Raw genomic sequence first — 14,297 nt, 5'->3', positions numbered from 1 at the left:
CTTCATTTGCAAGTTATTGTTTTTTCCTTATGTGGAATTTTTATTTCAAAATTGTATGCATTGATTTGAAAAATATGTAAAAGTACATAAAGGGATATTAATTTATTGATTGAAAGATTAACTTTGAATCTTTAATATTGATTATTAATTAAATCTGTTTCAATTGCACTAACGACTTAAATTGATCGTGAAATGAAAATAGTTGTTCATTTGACGTAGGAGATTGTCTTGCAAGGTCGTCGTACTCTTCAGAGATCTTACGTCAAATCATTTTTTCGAGATAATAAATATTTTGGTTGCTATATATTATATAAAAAAATGATGATAATTAAATAAAAATCTCTAGTAAAAACAATGAAGAAAAAAAATATTAATGTACCATATTTATTATTGACGTAATAACGTTGATCCGATGTATTGACGTTGATCAGTTTTTTAACTTTGTAATTAACTGTACGGGTATACCCAGTTACGTTGAGATACTGTAGGAAATATTACATTTTGAAATCATTGTTAAGTTTTTATAGATCGTTTTTCTAGAAATGTTAAAAGCTTGTTAAAAATTTTTATTGCTATCATACGTATTTATGGATTTATACTAATTAAAGTTTCAAAAGAGATTCACAAAATCGTTTGTAATTTTGTTCAGTCAATTACAAAGGTAGAGTGGTTCAAATTATTTGCAGAGGCAATAATATTTGTTTTGTTCACAACTAATAATATAAAGGGTGAATCTAACTAAAATTATTCGGTAGCAGAGATTTTTTCCAAAAATTGAAAAAAGTTTTTTGGATTTTTATAGAATTTTTAAAGGTATCTAGCAAATTATAATTTTCTCATCGTTTTCTGTGATAACTATCAAAGTTTAGATCTTAAAGAAATTATTATAAATGCTAATTCCAATTATTGAGTTAATTGAACATCACATTGTATCAATAATACTCAATTCTATAATATTGATCTTTCAAGTAATTGAGTCACATAAGGGCATTAGTTTTATCAAATCAAATAATTTAAATTAATATAGTGTTGTATTCTAAAAAATTATTTATTACATATAAATGTAAGTGAATACAACGAAGAATGATCTTATTTTTCTTCTGGTTTGTTGAAAACTAGAGTGTAGTGGCATTTTCCGCAGTAATGTCTGTCTTCCATGGCAGCCATGAAAACACCAGCACTGCATTGATCAGAGGGGCACTCTCTTCTCAAACGGTGGATTTTACCGTTGTCATCAACCTGTAACACAAGATAAAGATAAATTTAATAATGTTCATATGCTTCATAACATTTAATCAATCTAGTTGAACTTGAGATTTTTACCTTATAGTATTTCAAAGCAGAAAGCTTGACCTTCTTCTTCTTGTGCTTGATTTTCTTTGGGGTGCTGTAGTTCTTCTTCTTGCGTTTTTTGGCACCACCACGCAGACGAAGGACTAAATGAAGGGTAGATTCCTTCTGAATATTGTAATCGGACAATGTACGTCCATCTTCCAATTGTTTTCCGGCGAAGATCAATCTTTGCTGGTCTGGAGGAATTCCTTCCTTATCTTGGATTTTGGCCTTGACATTTTCAATGCTGTCAGCCGCATCAACCTCAAGGGTGATGGTTTTTCCTGTGAGTGTTTTCACAAAGATTTGCATTTTGATCCTGGACAATGAAAAATAAATTGTTAGTTGCAGATAAATAATATTTATTACATGACAATTACAAGTGGATTTGGAAGGAAGGATTTGATATTCTGAAATAAAATACAAAACAGCTTTATTAAAAATTACTACAATTTTATTAATAATCATATTACAATTTTAATATAATAATTTTACACTAAACCAAGAGTACAGCATTTATACAACCATCATTTTCTGGATTATTGGTCACTTGAGCATATTTACCCCACACAATTTTTCCAGATTGTGTGACCAATCCTAACTCAGAAATATTTACTTCAATGACAGTTCCTTTTGTTATTACCCCTAATGAAGTATACATAGGAGAACTGGGATTTCGTTTGACTCCAATTATTGGTAAGCAGAATGTGGCTTTGAGTTCTGGATGGGTGACATGAGCTTTATTAAATCTCAATGCCATGGGACGAATGAATCTTTCAAACTTTGGTGGCTTTCTTGTGAAGTTCTCTCCAACGAATGTGACTTTAGTTACCATGCGCTTCCAGGACTTCCTCTTTGTCTTCCCAGATTTGAGAACTCTGAATACTTCAGAGTCAGCTTGTGCTCTTACTTTTGGAATAGGTACATCCCATTTGCCAGCCTTTTCTTTCCTCTTCTGTTTTATCATGTTTGATAAGACTTTGGCACGTGAGGTGACATCACGATCAAGCAAGTAGTGAGGCAACGCTCCTTCAGGAGCAGGTGCATCTTTCTTTTTGATATTGCGCTCTTCATGCGCTTTTATCTTTTTCTTCATCTGTATCTTCTCATTTCTGCGTTGTTTATTGAATAATTTGGCTTTGATACCACGAAGACTCCTAGCTTTCTCAGCATCCTTATGTGGAGCACGTGCTTCCCTTTTCCTTTTACGTTCTTCATAATCCAATCTCCTTCCATAAAGTTTCCTGTGACGTTCGATATACTCGTTCTGTGGCATATTGGCAGTTTAATTATTCAACCCTAAAAATGAAAAAAAGAGTATGATACTTTATCAAGATAAACTAAAACCAAAACAATTTTTGTTTTGATTAATAAATTATACATTGTACACGTAACAATACTTACCTGAAAAGTTTCAAAAATTACAATTTACTTATAACACTTAGAATGCACTGAAATAAAACTTCATTTTTAGAGTTGCCAGGTAACTCAGCAATCATGAAATTTTTTAATCAAAATGGGTTTCATTGCACATATCTCAATTTTCTATTTCAAGTAATGAAAAATTAGAAAAATGAGAAAAGCAGTTGTCACAAAAAGAATCTTTGTTCAACAGTTATAGAGCGTTCAACTAGCACATGGAAATAACTAACCTTTGTATATAAGTAGTAATGTATTGCCTCGTGTACAATGTATTTTATTACTGCAACGCAGTGGAAAAATAGATTTGCAAGAGAAACTAAAAAGTGTCTACTAATGAAAATCAGTTAAAAATGTAGATAAATTACATCCCGTTCATACACAAGCTCAACATTATTACTTACTGGCCGCACGGGAACACGTTGCGAAAAACGAGGAAGGGAGGTTAGAATTATTTGTTGAGCCGATAAAAAGTGTAATAATCGCGTTGGATAAATAATTTTACTAAAAAGTGCCGAGTTACACCCTACAACTCATGCAATAACATTCGAGACAATTAATTTTTAATTTACTTAACTATAAAATAATATAAAAAGTCAACATGTCGTACCTTATTCAAGAACGATCCATGCAAAGAGAACGAGACGATGCTGCGCACATACACTTTAGCGGTCTGGGATGAAAAAGAAGGCGTTAGGGGGCTCAGGAGCTAATGTCGAGAGATATCACGCTGCACGCATGTGTCGTAAGACCGTCACGACCATTCGACAACGCGCTGCCAGGAATTCAAATTTCGAAGCACTTGAAATTATTTCGAATGAAACTTACCTGAATTATTGTATTTATTGCTTGTTTTCTGTTTCTCTTTTAAAAAAATGTATTTCAGGTAACACAGAAGCTGCAGGTATAAAATCCTCTATTAATTATTGGTTTTTTGCACAATAAGTCATGAAATTAGTTCTTGAATAAGCGGGAATGTGCAAAATTGATCATATTAAATTTGCGTTTTAAACATTATTAAATAATCACTTTTTGGACTAGAATATTTATTGAAATAGGGTGAATGTGCTATACTTCGGACACTTAAGAAAAATTTTTTCTTTGGTCATTTACAAAGCTTGTGCATGACGTTTGAAAAATTTTTTAATGATATCTTTCGATAGGAAAAAGCTAGTGATACTACTAACAAAATGATTAAAGTAAAAAAATGCAAATTGTCTTATATTCGACCACTCCACTGAGCCGTTAATGACCCTGAACTTAAAACTCGGTTAAATTTTTTTTTCGAAGTCTAAAAGCATAATAAATAAAAATATGTGTCTAAAAGTGCATGAGAAACTTATTGTTGATCTACAAATTAAAAAAAATTTTTTGAATAAAAATTGTTAAGGATTATTGTAGGTGGTCGAAAACTGGACTAATAATTGTACCGAATAGAGCCCACTTTTCGACCAGATCAGAATTCCGAATTATAAATTGATCGAGGAAACAGATTGAATAGTTTTCAAGGGAACTACTAATTTTCTCTACAAGTATAATATTTATGGAATTGAAAATATATTGTACTGTGTCGAAATTCATCTAGTTTATTAATTTAATAGTATCTTTGGGTGGCCGGATAGGTATATTTACCTAATATGAATATGAAATATTAAATAATTGTATTTTTATACGACTGAACATTTTTTAAATTATTTATAGCAAACATAATTAATATGATAATGAGTTAATAAGAGCATACAGACAACTTACAGAGCTAATGTTATCTTTACACAAAAAACGTGTAATAAATTTATTTACTTGAAGTGTATTGGATAGGTCTAGTTTTTTTTTTTTTTTTTTTGTAAAAAAAAATATAGTCGATTCCTCGATAAAGAGAACGAAGCCTCGAGGTGAAGTCGAGTGCAAGTAGGATCGAATTCTAGAGTGTGTTAATGACTAATGCATGCCCATAAACAAGTTGCCAGCTGGAATATAACGTAAACTCGCTCGACGTCGTGTAGTACGGCGAATGACGCGATGACATGCCTGGGGCGCGCGCGCGTAAACTCGTAAACTTGGAAAGATGCCATTATACATTATATATTATTCGCGAATTTTTGTCGTCGCATATTCCTCCCGTTTAATGTATATATATATATATGCGAGAGCAGTTTAACTTGTAAAACGTCCAGGCAGTTATTACAATCCGTTAAATGCGTGCGCGGCTTTTACCTTCAGTTAACGATCGTTCGTGAAAAACGTTCCTTCTTCACAGAAGAATATAAACGTATTGTACGTTTGGGTTAAACCGACTTCGCAGGACAATGCGATTCTTGCAGGTGGTACGAAAAAAAAAAAAAAAAAAAAAAAAAACTGCTCGCTCCCGCTTGTGTGCACATTGTTCGCAAAAAGAGCACACGCGGCTCTCTCTCGAGTTTTCCATCGCGTCGTTTGTGCATACAACAACTTCCAACTGCACACAATTATATGCGTGCCGCGGACTCGAAAAATAGACGCTTTTTTCACGGCCTATAATGCTCGTGTTGATGCATCGTTGCAGTACAATTAGCGCATCGGATGACACGCTCACGAAAAATATAATTAATAATGACACATTCATCGATACGGTATTTTTTTTATATAAATAAAAGGAAAAAAGTTTCTAAAATTCCTTTTCGTCGCGTGTATAAATGTTATAACGCCGAAACGTCGATCAATCAGATTAGCGCCAGAAACCCTGCGACGATGTTATTTGCACCTGCATGCGCGGCTAGAGATCCGATCGATAAAATCGAACCGAGCCGCGTGTGTGTGTGTGTGTGCTCGCTCGCACGCGCGATCACAAACTCGGGTATATAACGCACATACCGATTATAAGAAATATATTTGAGACGGCTTTCCCCTTTATGTATCGAGCGGCGGCGACGATTAGAAAACGTCCTACTTACTTCCTAAAAACCCAACGTGTAAATATCTCGCTTGGTCATACCCACGCGCGCGCCTGTGTATATAAACCGAATTATTGTTATTGAGGCGCAAAATAAACAGCGACCGACGCCAATGACTGCACTCGCGATCTTGTTGTATACTTCTTGTTAATCATCGGCACACATTTGCAGCAGCAGCGAAAACTCCGATACATATATATAGTGAGTAAGTTTTTGCCCGATTTTTCTAGTCTCGATAATATGTTTTCGTCGTTGAAATTGTAAAAATTTAAATGTCTCACCGACACCGAATCGGGTGTGTGTGTACGAGACCTGGGAAACGTACATCGGTTTCGAACATAGAAAAAGCAAAACATTTATGACCTCATTCTGGGGATGGGAAAAAAAATTTGATAAAGCCGCGGGATGTCGTTGATCTCTTAAAAAAAAAAACATCTCTAAGATATCTTCGGTTCGGCAAAGGATAATAATATTTAATGTCATACGGGTTTCCCTCTCGAATATATGGCACTAAACGAGCCCTTTCATGTGAATCGCGATCGAACTGCTTCTCCGCATTCTCATATATTAAATATAATGCACGCATTCATAAAAAGAAGAGGTCGATTATTATACATAAACGCGCGCGGAGGCATGCATATAATACATACAACAACAGTCACAACGAGTCGCACGCGCTCCGCGAGTCAAGGCGCGACGCTATAAAATATCGGGAAAACCCAAGATAGTTCATTATACGCAACGCCACAGCCGATCAAATCTGCTGCCGTATGTACGCTATGCTGGCTGGCACAGCAGCAGCCACCGCCGCGACGTCGTTGGAGCTCCCCTCTCGAGAGCGCAAAACCGATATTGCCTGCTTCTGCCTGGCCAGGCCCGAGTTTGCGATCAGCCAGCGGTAGCGGCAACAGTTAAGAGTCTGCATGCACAGCGCAATATAGGCTTGGGAGGCTCGGTTTCTCTCGGCTCCTATATTCCCGTGCAGAATTTTTAGCGTTCTTTCTTGCTTTTACCGTGCGTCGCAGGCAGCAGTGAAGCGTGCACCACTCTGTGTCCAGTAAGTGTGTGTGTGCGTTTGTATACTCTGCTGCTGTGTATGCCAGTGTGTACTGCTTGTGTATGTGTCAGTGTTTTAGCGAAGCTCTCCTCTATCACTGTATATGTATTATCGTTCCCGTGTGTAGCGCCCGCGAGACAGGCAAAATACGTGCATATTATATACGTCAGGTCAGTTTATTCTCAACGTAGAAGAGAAGGAGATATCGTGTATACTTTTTCACTCGCTGCTGCTGCTGGCCAAGCCAACGTATTTCACGCAAAAAACTCCTTTGCTCTTCCGCTTGGCGTTCCTTTTTTGCACGTCTGTCCCGTCGTCGTCGTCGTCTCTTGTCGTCTGATCGCCACAACAATCGTCGCGACCCGTGATAATGAGAATAAAAATTGGCCACACACGACCCGATCGACGAAAAGTTCAACTTTGATACTTGCTACTACACGACGATATAAATCGAGCGCTTGGGGCTTTACCAACCAGCACCGCACGCACACATAAGAGAGTCCGCAAAAAAAAACAGGAGTGAGCCATCCGAAAGTGCAATCTGTGTATGTTGTATACGTGTATTGTGTGTGCATCCATGCGTATAGAGCGCCCCGAGAGTATTATTAACATCCAGCTACACCAACAATAAGGAAAACATCAACAACGAAAAAGTCATTCTGCTTTTGACTGGTCCACATTCACCTCCAAGGTATGTTGACTCTCTATGGCTCTCTATGCATCATTGTGCCTTTAAAACTTTCGTGTCGTCTGTCAGCACATGTTATTTATTGCTTTTTTTTTCAACCAAGTACAGTCGCTCTGATGAACAAGTTCCTAAATGTGAATGTATTTACAAGGATTACTTTCTCTTATGGTTGAAGTGATTAACCCAAATTTGCTCTTTAACCATGAGTTATTTTTTAATTTTTTCAACTATTCTCATTTCATATTTGTCAAAATAATATTAAATACAAATAATATACTATTAAAATTACTCTGCCAATTGATTATAATGAAAATGTACCTTTTTTTGCAGAATCAAACAGCAATTTTTCCAATATGTCATTGCAAACTTCTACCAAACAGTCTGACGAAGGAGAAAAAAAGATTGATGATTCTGATAAACACCAAACTGCAGCAACAATAGATTCTGGATTTTTATCTGGTAATCTTGTCAGATCCCAAGCTAGTGTCTCTTCTGAATCCTGCTGTTTAGATTGTGAATCCAAAAATGTTGAACCCAATAAATTAGACAGCATAACAGAGAATGAACAATTAAATTTATCCAATTTTTCTGAACCAAGTTTAGATATATCAATTGGTGATGATGATAAATTAGACCAGTATTATCAAGAACTAGATGATAGTGGTAATGTTGAAGATGCTGAAGACGTTGATATATCTACAATTTTGCCAAACAATGATTCTGATTCATGGAAAGAATGTTATACTCAAGATGATGATGAAGGAAATACGTAAGTGTAAATAACATTTTTGATCTTGAAATTTAGTTATTAAATTAATTACAATGTTTATATAAAATTTGTAGAAAACTTCATGTGGCTATAATGCAAAATTTTGTCAACTTGGCGTGGTACCTCATTTCTCTGGCTCCACACCCTTGCCTTCTTGACTTTAAGAACAATGATGATCAAACAGCCCTTCATCTTGCTGCCTGGTTAAACCATCCAACTATAGTAAGAAAGCTGATTCTGGAGGGAGCTTGTCTTAATGTTGAAAATGATAGAGGAAATACTGCTCTCCATATAGCATGTTTGAGTGGAAATTTTGAATGTGTAAAAGCTTTAGTAACTCCATTGTCTGTAACAGAAGAATCTGCATCAAGTAAAGTTGTTCCTGTTACAGTTCCTCAAAATCTTGAGCTGAAAAATTATGATGGTAAGCTAAAAATATATTTAAACTATCTTACATCTACAAGTATTATTAAGTGCATAACTTTTTGATAAACATGATACTGTATCAATTATCATCTACTTCTTAAAAATCGATTTCCTGGTACTCGACATATATGAATTGTGTCTCGCGACTGTATATATTCATGATCATTAAACGTATATAACGACCCCACGTGTTGAAGTTTCGTATAAGTAAACAAGGTATTATGCTACCGAGCGTTTATAGAATTTAAAAAACGTCACGGAACGGCGATAAATAAGAAAAATGAAAATTACGCGATACCGCATCACCGGTTATCGTACATCAAAAAAACAGCGTGTGTATTATACGCATCGGAGCAGTTATGAATTTTACGAGATTTACCGATATCTATTCATAGTTTCGTCAGATACCATTGCGGCATATACGTTTTTGGAAATACCCGCGCGCGCTGACTATTACACGAGCAACGATGTTTGCACAGACCGCCACGGAAATTGAAAGAAGAAATAAGATCGAGTTCTTCGATGCGCTTCGATATTTTATTATTGTCGTAATGTTTTTCGTTACAGACGAAAAGATCCGAATTTAATTGTTTTTGGTTTCGATTCGTCAAGACAATGAACCATTTATTCGCAATAAGAAAAACGTCTATTCGCACTGATCAAGGTGAATCCAATTCCCAGCGACGCGACGAATAATTTCAAATTAAAAATATAGGTGTAAATATTTGATTAATTGCACGCGGGTAAATACGCGTTAGGTAGCATACAAAAAATCGGCCGATTTCTGTAATTTGCCAAACAATGACACCGCTCTTGAACGTTCGGAAAAATGCCAGGCTTTGACAAGCGGCCAAAGGGGCATACCCAAGGAATTACGTATCCATATTCCCAGCCGTCGATGATTGAAAATGCCTTGAACTTGGGAATACCCCCGCGCGCTGAAGGATAGCCGGAAACTTTTACTCATTGCGTATGTATGTGTGTGTGTATGGGTCGGCTTATACGGCAGGGAAGGCATGTTGTGTACACTTGAGGCCGTGAACCACGCGCACATGAGCACACATGTACTTACTCATACACGTGCATATAAGCTCCGAAGAAAAGAAGGAACAGACGACTATTTTGCTCTGATCCACATACTTATATGTGCCACAATGACACACCTTTTTCCTTTCTTTTTTTTCATTCATTAAAAAAATGTATGCAAAGCTTACTGCATCGGCAAATTGTCTTTGATCGTTCCTCCTAGTAAAATCGTTGTTATTAGTTTACTGCCTACACGAGGCGTTAAAAACAATCTCATGAGATGACATTTAATTATGCAACAACGGATGCAGAAAATTACTCAGATCTAAAGCAATTATTTGTCAGAACTTACTTTTTCAGGATTATTCATTCATGCCTCAGTGAAGCCTCGCTTGTTTCATTCGATAATTTTCATTATTTGAATTTTAGCATAATTTAACAATGTACGGTGTCTTCATAATTATAATAAATGAATAATTTAGTCATTAGAATTATTTATAAATTATGCTTTTTTTTCTAATTTCAGGCGAGACATGTCTACACCTGGCAGTTTCGAAAGGTCACTTGGACATCGTGCGCGAGCTCGTGAAAGCCGGAGCCAACGTCGAAACCAAAGACGGGCGCAGTGGCCAAACAGCCCTACATTACGCCGTCCTATTCGGACACGTGGAAATTATGCGTTACTTAATCAAGGAGGCTCGTGCTGAAATCGAGGCCGAAACGTGGGCCGGCTTGACACCCTACGAACTGGTCCACCAGGAAGACCGATTGACCGTTGAGCTTGAAAAGCTCGGGGCAATACCTTCGGGGCCGCCTTATCAGTACAGCGATGACAGCGACAGCGGCGAAGACGATGATGATGAGGATGAGTTTATTTACCTCGACGACGACGACGAAGATGACGAGGATACCAGCAGCGAGAGACTCAGTGAAAAGGAGTTCTTAGATCTAATGAGAGACCTCACGGTGTCCGGCTACATGGGCGACGTTCCCACTGTCATACTAGCTTCGAGTTGAAGATCGCCATGAACTCTCGCCGAGAAGGTCTTAGAGAAAGTGTCAATATTTTTTTGTTTCATTCAAAAAGCTCATTAATGTCAACAACAATCTCCCCACTCACCCTTTTAAAGAGCTCAGGAAAGAGATTAGAGAATAATGATTCTCTAGATTTCTCAGGCTCAATTTGTACAGCAACAATCACGTGGAAATATATTTGTTATGATATAAGAAAAAACAATAAACTAATCTTTAATAGGAAATGTTAAATTCGACTCGTAGTCGCAAAAGTAATACCATTTTTTTTATTATACTATTTATAGATAGGGGTTTCTATTGAAGGACAAATCAGACGATCCAGTTCATAATTTATAAATGAAAAATACAACAATACATTCAAAATGTAAAGAAACCTGTAATGCATCGTATAAAAGTAATGTACCTAGCCAAAATAGTGTATATAATAACGAAATATATTATTTATTTTGAAGTGAAAAGAATATTACATTCTCATTAGCTTAAAATAAAAAAGAAATATTTATATGGCGTTAAAGCAAACGTTTTTATTTTTAATAATATTTACTCCTGGTAGGGCCCAAACACTTTAAGAAATCGTGTTCATACACAATAAGAGAAATTGCGATCGTGCTCGTGTCGAACTACTTTTATTTTTTGAAAATTATTTGCGCTTTTTCACCATTCTAAGAGCTTCGTCGTCTCAACTAGGTATACCACAATCTCACATTTTTTCAATCAAATTTATATCAACTGACTTTGGGATATGGCGTGGTAAAAAGCATAATGAAATTATACAGTGTAAAATTTTTAAATATCAAATCTTGGAAATATTTTTCGAAAATAAAAAATACGTTATAAACAATAAGGTATGCGTCCAATTTTTCATCAATCAAAGATAATTAACTTGACTATTTTAAAGAAATATGCTCTTAATAATATTTTAATACCTTTTGTTACTGAATGAATTTTATATCCTGTATTTTAATGATCATGTCGTTCAACAAGTAGAAAATAGCATCATTGTTCAATAAAAGATTTCTATTAATCAGATTGTAGAGAATTATTTATACACATTTATCTACAATTTTTATATCTTCTAAAAGTTGCATGAAATGAATCTTTTCTTTTTGAAGATAAAGTTTAAATTAAATGTTATTTTTTTCTATCAAAATAAATATAAAAACCAATCGAAATCTCAAGGCAATTAATAACGATAATTAGTTACAGCTTGATATTAATTCAAACATGTACAATAAAAACTTTTCAAATAAAAAACTTTAATAATTCATTTGAATATTTAACAAACAGAAAAATTTATTACATGAATAAATAATGAAAATTTCAAAAATGTGTATGCATCGTCGATAAAAGTCGATAAAGAAGTTTAAGAAAAGAGCAGAATACATGCTATGCAGTATTTGTTCTGCTACATCATAACAACAATGTATGAAAGTGTTTAACACTCAATGAGTTTTGTAAATGTGTATGATTAGAGATAACTCCGCTCGCAATAAATGGTTTTATAGTTTGGATCATTTGATTAATAATACTTCACCACTTGAAGGATCAATCATTTACATAAAAACATGAGTGATCTTGACATTCCGATGATTGAAGCATCAGTTGATTACACAAAGGTTTGATACTTGTTACTTTCTATGTTGACTTAACTACATCAGAAGTGAATATCATTTTATTAAACTAACTGTTAAACTGTTGAATATTTTTATTTCTTTTTGGTCAGGTTCCACCAATCAATGAAAAGAGAACGATAGCTTTTATAAATCATTTTATATCATATGTTGTGACATATTTAAATAAATTTAGTCTGAGCTGCGAAGAAAAATTATTTGAATTTGAAAATAAGTTGCAAAGAGTTGAAGCTTCATTGATTCTGCTAGAAACAAAGGTAACAAATTGAGTGAACACGAAATTTTGAAATACTTAATTATTCTAATTACTGTATAAAATTAAAGCTTTCGACAATTCAACCTGAAAATGAAATTAAACAAGAAAAAAATGTAGCTTCTGTTGATGTCACATCTGAAGCTCCGACACAAACACAAGAACAGAATACAGACTCAAAAGATGAAAGTATTAAAGAGGATTCCAAAATTGATGAATCTTCGACCCAGAAAACAAAATTAGACCCAGTATATGCAAAATACTTCAAGATGGTACAGGTTGGTGTACCAAAACCAGCAGTTAAACTCAAAATGGAACAAGAAGGATTGGATTCATCAGTACTAGACTAAATTAAAACTTTGTTATTCTGAACAATAATCGAATGATTTGTTACATATTTTTCATTAATCTTTTATAACTATTTTTGTATTTAGTGTGAGAGAAATTATAAAGTTGAAAATAAAGAAATACAATAAAGATAGAGGAGTGATTGGAAATGATGTGAAATCTTTTTTCAAGTAAATATAAAACAAATTTACTAATATTTTTTCACATTTTTTATTTAAATTAAATAAATACAGCTCCTAAAGTTAAAGATGTAAAACTTCTTAGAACTGAATCATTTGTCCCTGTAAAAAAAATAAAAATGTCATTAGCATTTTAGATTTTTAATCAAAAAGAATGTAAATGAATTTTGAAATTCGATCTAACCTTCCTCTTCTTGTCGCCTCCAAGTTCGAAATGCTTGCACCTTTTCAGAGGAACTTGCTTTCTGTACTTGCACTCAGTGCATTCCATCCTCAAAACAATTTTCTTGGTGGTCTTAGCCTGTTTTAAATTAAAAATATGCATTAGTAACAAGTAAAGAAAAGATCTTGTATGAATCTATCAACAACTTGATTTTGTTACTCGATTACAATCTAATTGAAATTTTCAGATTAAAAAGTATCCAAAAATATATTAATTAAATTTTCATGGAAATATTAAGTTAACAAAATGAAAATAAGTTACAATAATATTGACATGGGATACATTCCAAGTTTAACAAGTGGTACGAGAGTTATAAGAACAGTTGAGATCCAAATGGACATTCTCATCTAAGTTATATCAAAGTAGATAAAGGTAATGTTAAGCAAAGTGTACCTTCTTTCTGAAGATGGGCTTAGTTTGACCTCCAAAACCTTGCTGTTTGCGGTCGTAACGTCTGCGACCCTGGCTAGCATGCCTCTCCTTGCTCTTCTTGTACTGAGTGACCTTATGGGTCTTGTGCACTTTGCACTTTTGGCAGAAAGTGCGTCTCTGCTTTGGTACATTCACCTATAATAAAAGTTGAATCATAAGTAAATATTTCAAGAGACAAACCTTTTTGTGATAATTGGTTAAAAGATAAATATTAATATTTTAAAGATTCGTTTTATAAAATGAACCGAATAGATCTCATTTCTCTTTTTGTTGCACATAAGCAAGGAGGTTAAGCCCCGAACACGTTGCCGAAATCGACTCGGAGTAACAATAACTATTTTTGCCAACAATGAGATGGATTTTATCACAACTGCAGAAAGTCATAATCACACGGTGCAATTATACGATTGCATCGTTTTTTAAAGATTATTATAGCACTAATTAAAAAAAAATTCGTGGGCCTACCATCGTATATTCGTTATAAGAAGAGCGATGCGTAAAAGAGATGAAACTTCGAGTACGGCCACGAGCCCGACGAGCGAAAGGCGG

General features: G+C 34.7%; 5 protein-coding genes across 6 annotated transcripts; 2 read left to right on the top strand and 3 right to left on the bottom strand.

Moving 5' to 3' along the window:
* Positions 1 to 1,024: 1,024 nt before the first annotated feature.
* Positions 1,025 to 3,449, bottom strand: LOC106652285 (ubiquitin-40S ribosomal protein S27a-like). The gene is made up of 3 exons (XM_014371148.2): positions 3,362 to 3,449; positions 1,324 to 1,651; positions 1,025 to 1,239 (listed from the first exon to the last, which is right to left on the bottom strand). Exons 2-3 carry the CDS (start codon positions 1,642 to 1,644, stop codon positions 1,090 to 1,092), a joined length of 471 nt encoding a protein of 156 aa, XP_014226634.1. The 5' UTR covers positions 1,645 to 1,651; positions 3,362 to 3,449; the 3' UTR covers positions 1,025 to 1,089.
* On the bottom strand, positions 1,765 to 3,441 carry LOC106652283 (ribosome biogenesis protein NSA2 homolog). Of its 2 annotated transcripts, none has more exons than XM_014371145.2 (2): positions 3,362 to 3,441; positions 1,765 to 2,631 (listed from the first exon to the last, which is right to left on the bottom strand). In XM_014371145.2, exon 2 carries the CDS (start codon positions 2,606 to 2,608, stop codon positions 1,829 to 1,831), a length of 780 nt encoding a protein of 259 aa, XP_014226631.1. In that variant the 5' UTR covers positions 2,609 to 2,631; positions 3,362 to 3,441; the 3' UTR covers positions 1,765 to 1,828. The 2 variants fall into 2 exon arrangements, with proteins under 2 accessions (XP_014226631.1, XP_014226632.1); XM_014371146.1 differs by lacking the exon at positions 3,362 to 3,441 and adding an exon at positions 3,156 to 3,352.
* Positions 3,450 to 6,482: 3,033 nt separating the features above from the next.
* On the top strand, positions 6,483 to 11,709 carry LOC106652282 (NF-kappa-B inhibitor cactus-like). The gene is made up of 4 exons (XM_014371143.2): positions 6,483 to 7,429; positions 7,757 to 8,195; positions 8,270 to 8,619; positions 10,174 to 11,709. Exons 2-4 carry the CDS (start codon positions 7,780 to 7,782, stop codon positions 10,662 to 10,664), a joined length of 1,257 nt encoding a protein of 418 aa, XP_014226629.1. The 5' UTR covers positions 6,483 to 7,429; positions 7,757 to 7,779; the 3' UTR covers positions 10,665 to 11,709.
* Positions 11,710 to 11,984: 275 nt separating this feature from the next.
* On the top strand, positions 11,985 to 13,017 carry LOC106652284 (WASH complex subunit 3). The gene is made up of 3 exons (XM_014371147.2): positions 11,985 to 12,298; positions 12,406 to 12,570; positions 12,638 to 13,017. The coding sequence occupies exons 1-3, from the start codon at positions 12,248 to 12,250 to the stop codon at positions 12,914 to 12,916; spliced, it is 495 nt and encodes a 164-aa protein (XP_014226633.1). The 5' UTR covers positions 11,985 to 12,247; the 3' UTR covers positions 12,917 to 13,017.
* An 88-nt stretch (positions 13,018 to 13,105) lies between these two features.
* Positions 13,106 to 14,297, bottom strand: LOC106652286 (60S ribosomal protein L44). Its single transcript, XM_014371149.1, has 4 exons — positions 14,214 to 14,297; positions 13,710 to 13,883; positions 13,278 to 13,394; positions 13,106 to 13,195 (listed from the first exon to the last, which is right to left on the bottom strand). The coding sequence occupies exons 1-4, from the start codon at positions 14,214 to 14,216 to the stop codon at positions 13,175 to 13,177; spliced, it is 315 nt and encodes a 104-aa protein (XP_014226635.1). The 5' UTR covers positions 14,217 to 14,297; the 3' UTR covers positions 13,106 to 13,174.

Source organism: Trichogramma pretiosum, unplaced genomic scaffold, assembly GCF_000599845.2.
Source record: "Trichogramma pretiosum strain Unisexual culture from Peru unplaced genomic scaffold, Tpre_2.0 scaffold29, whole genome shotgun sequence".
Taxonomy (NCBI): domain Eukaryota; kingdom Metazoa; phylum Arthropoda; class Insecta; order Hymenoptera; family Trichogrammatidae; genus Trichogramma; species Trichogramma pretiosum.
This window is presented reverse-complemented; position numbering and strand designations above follow the sequence as displayed.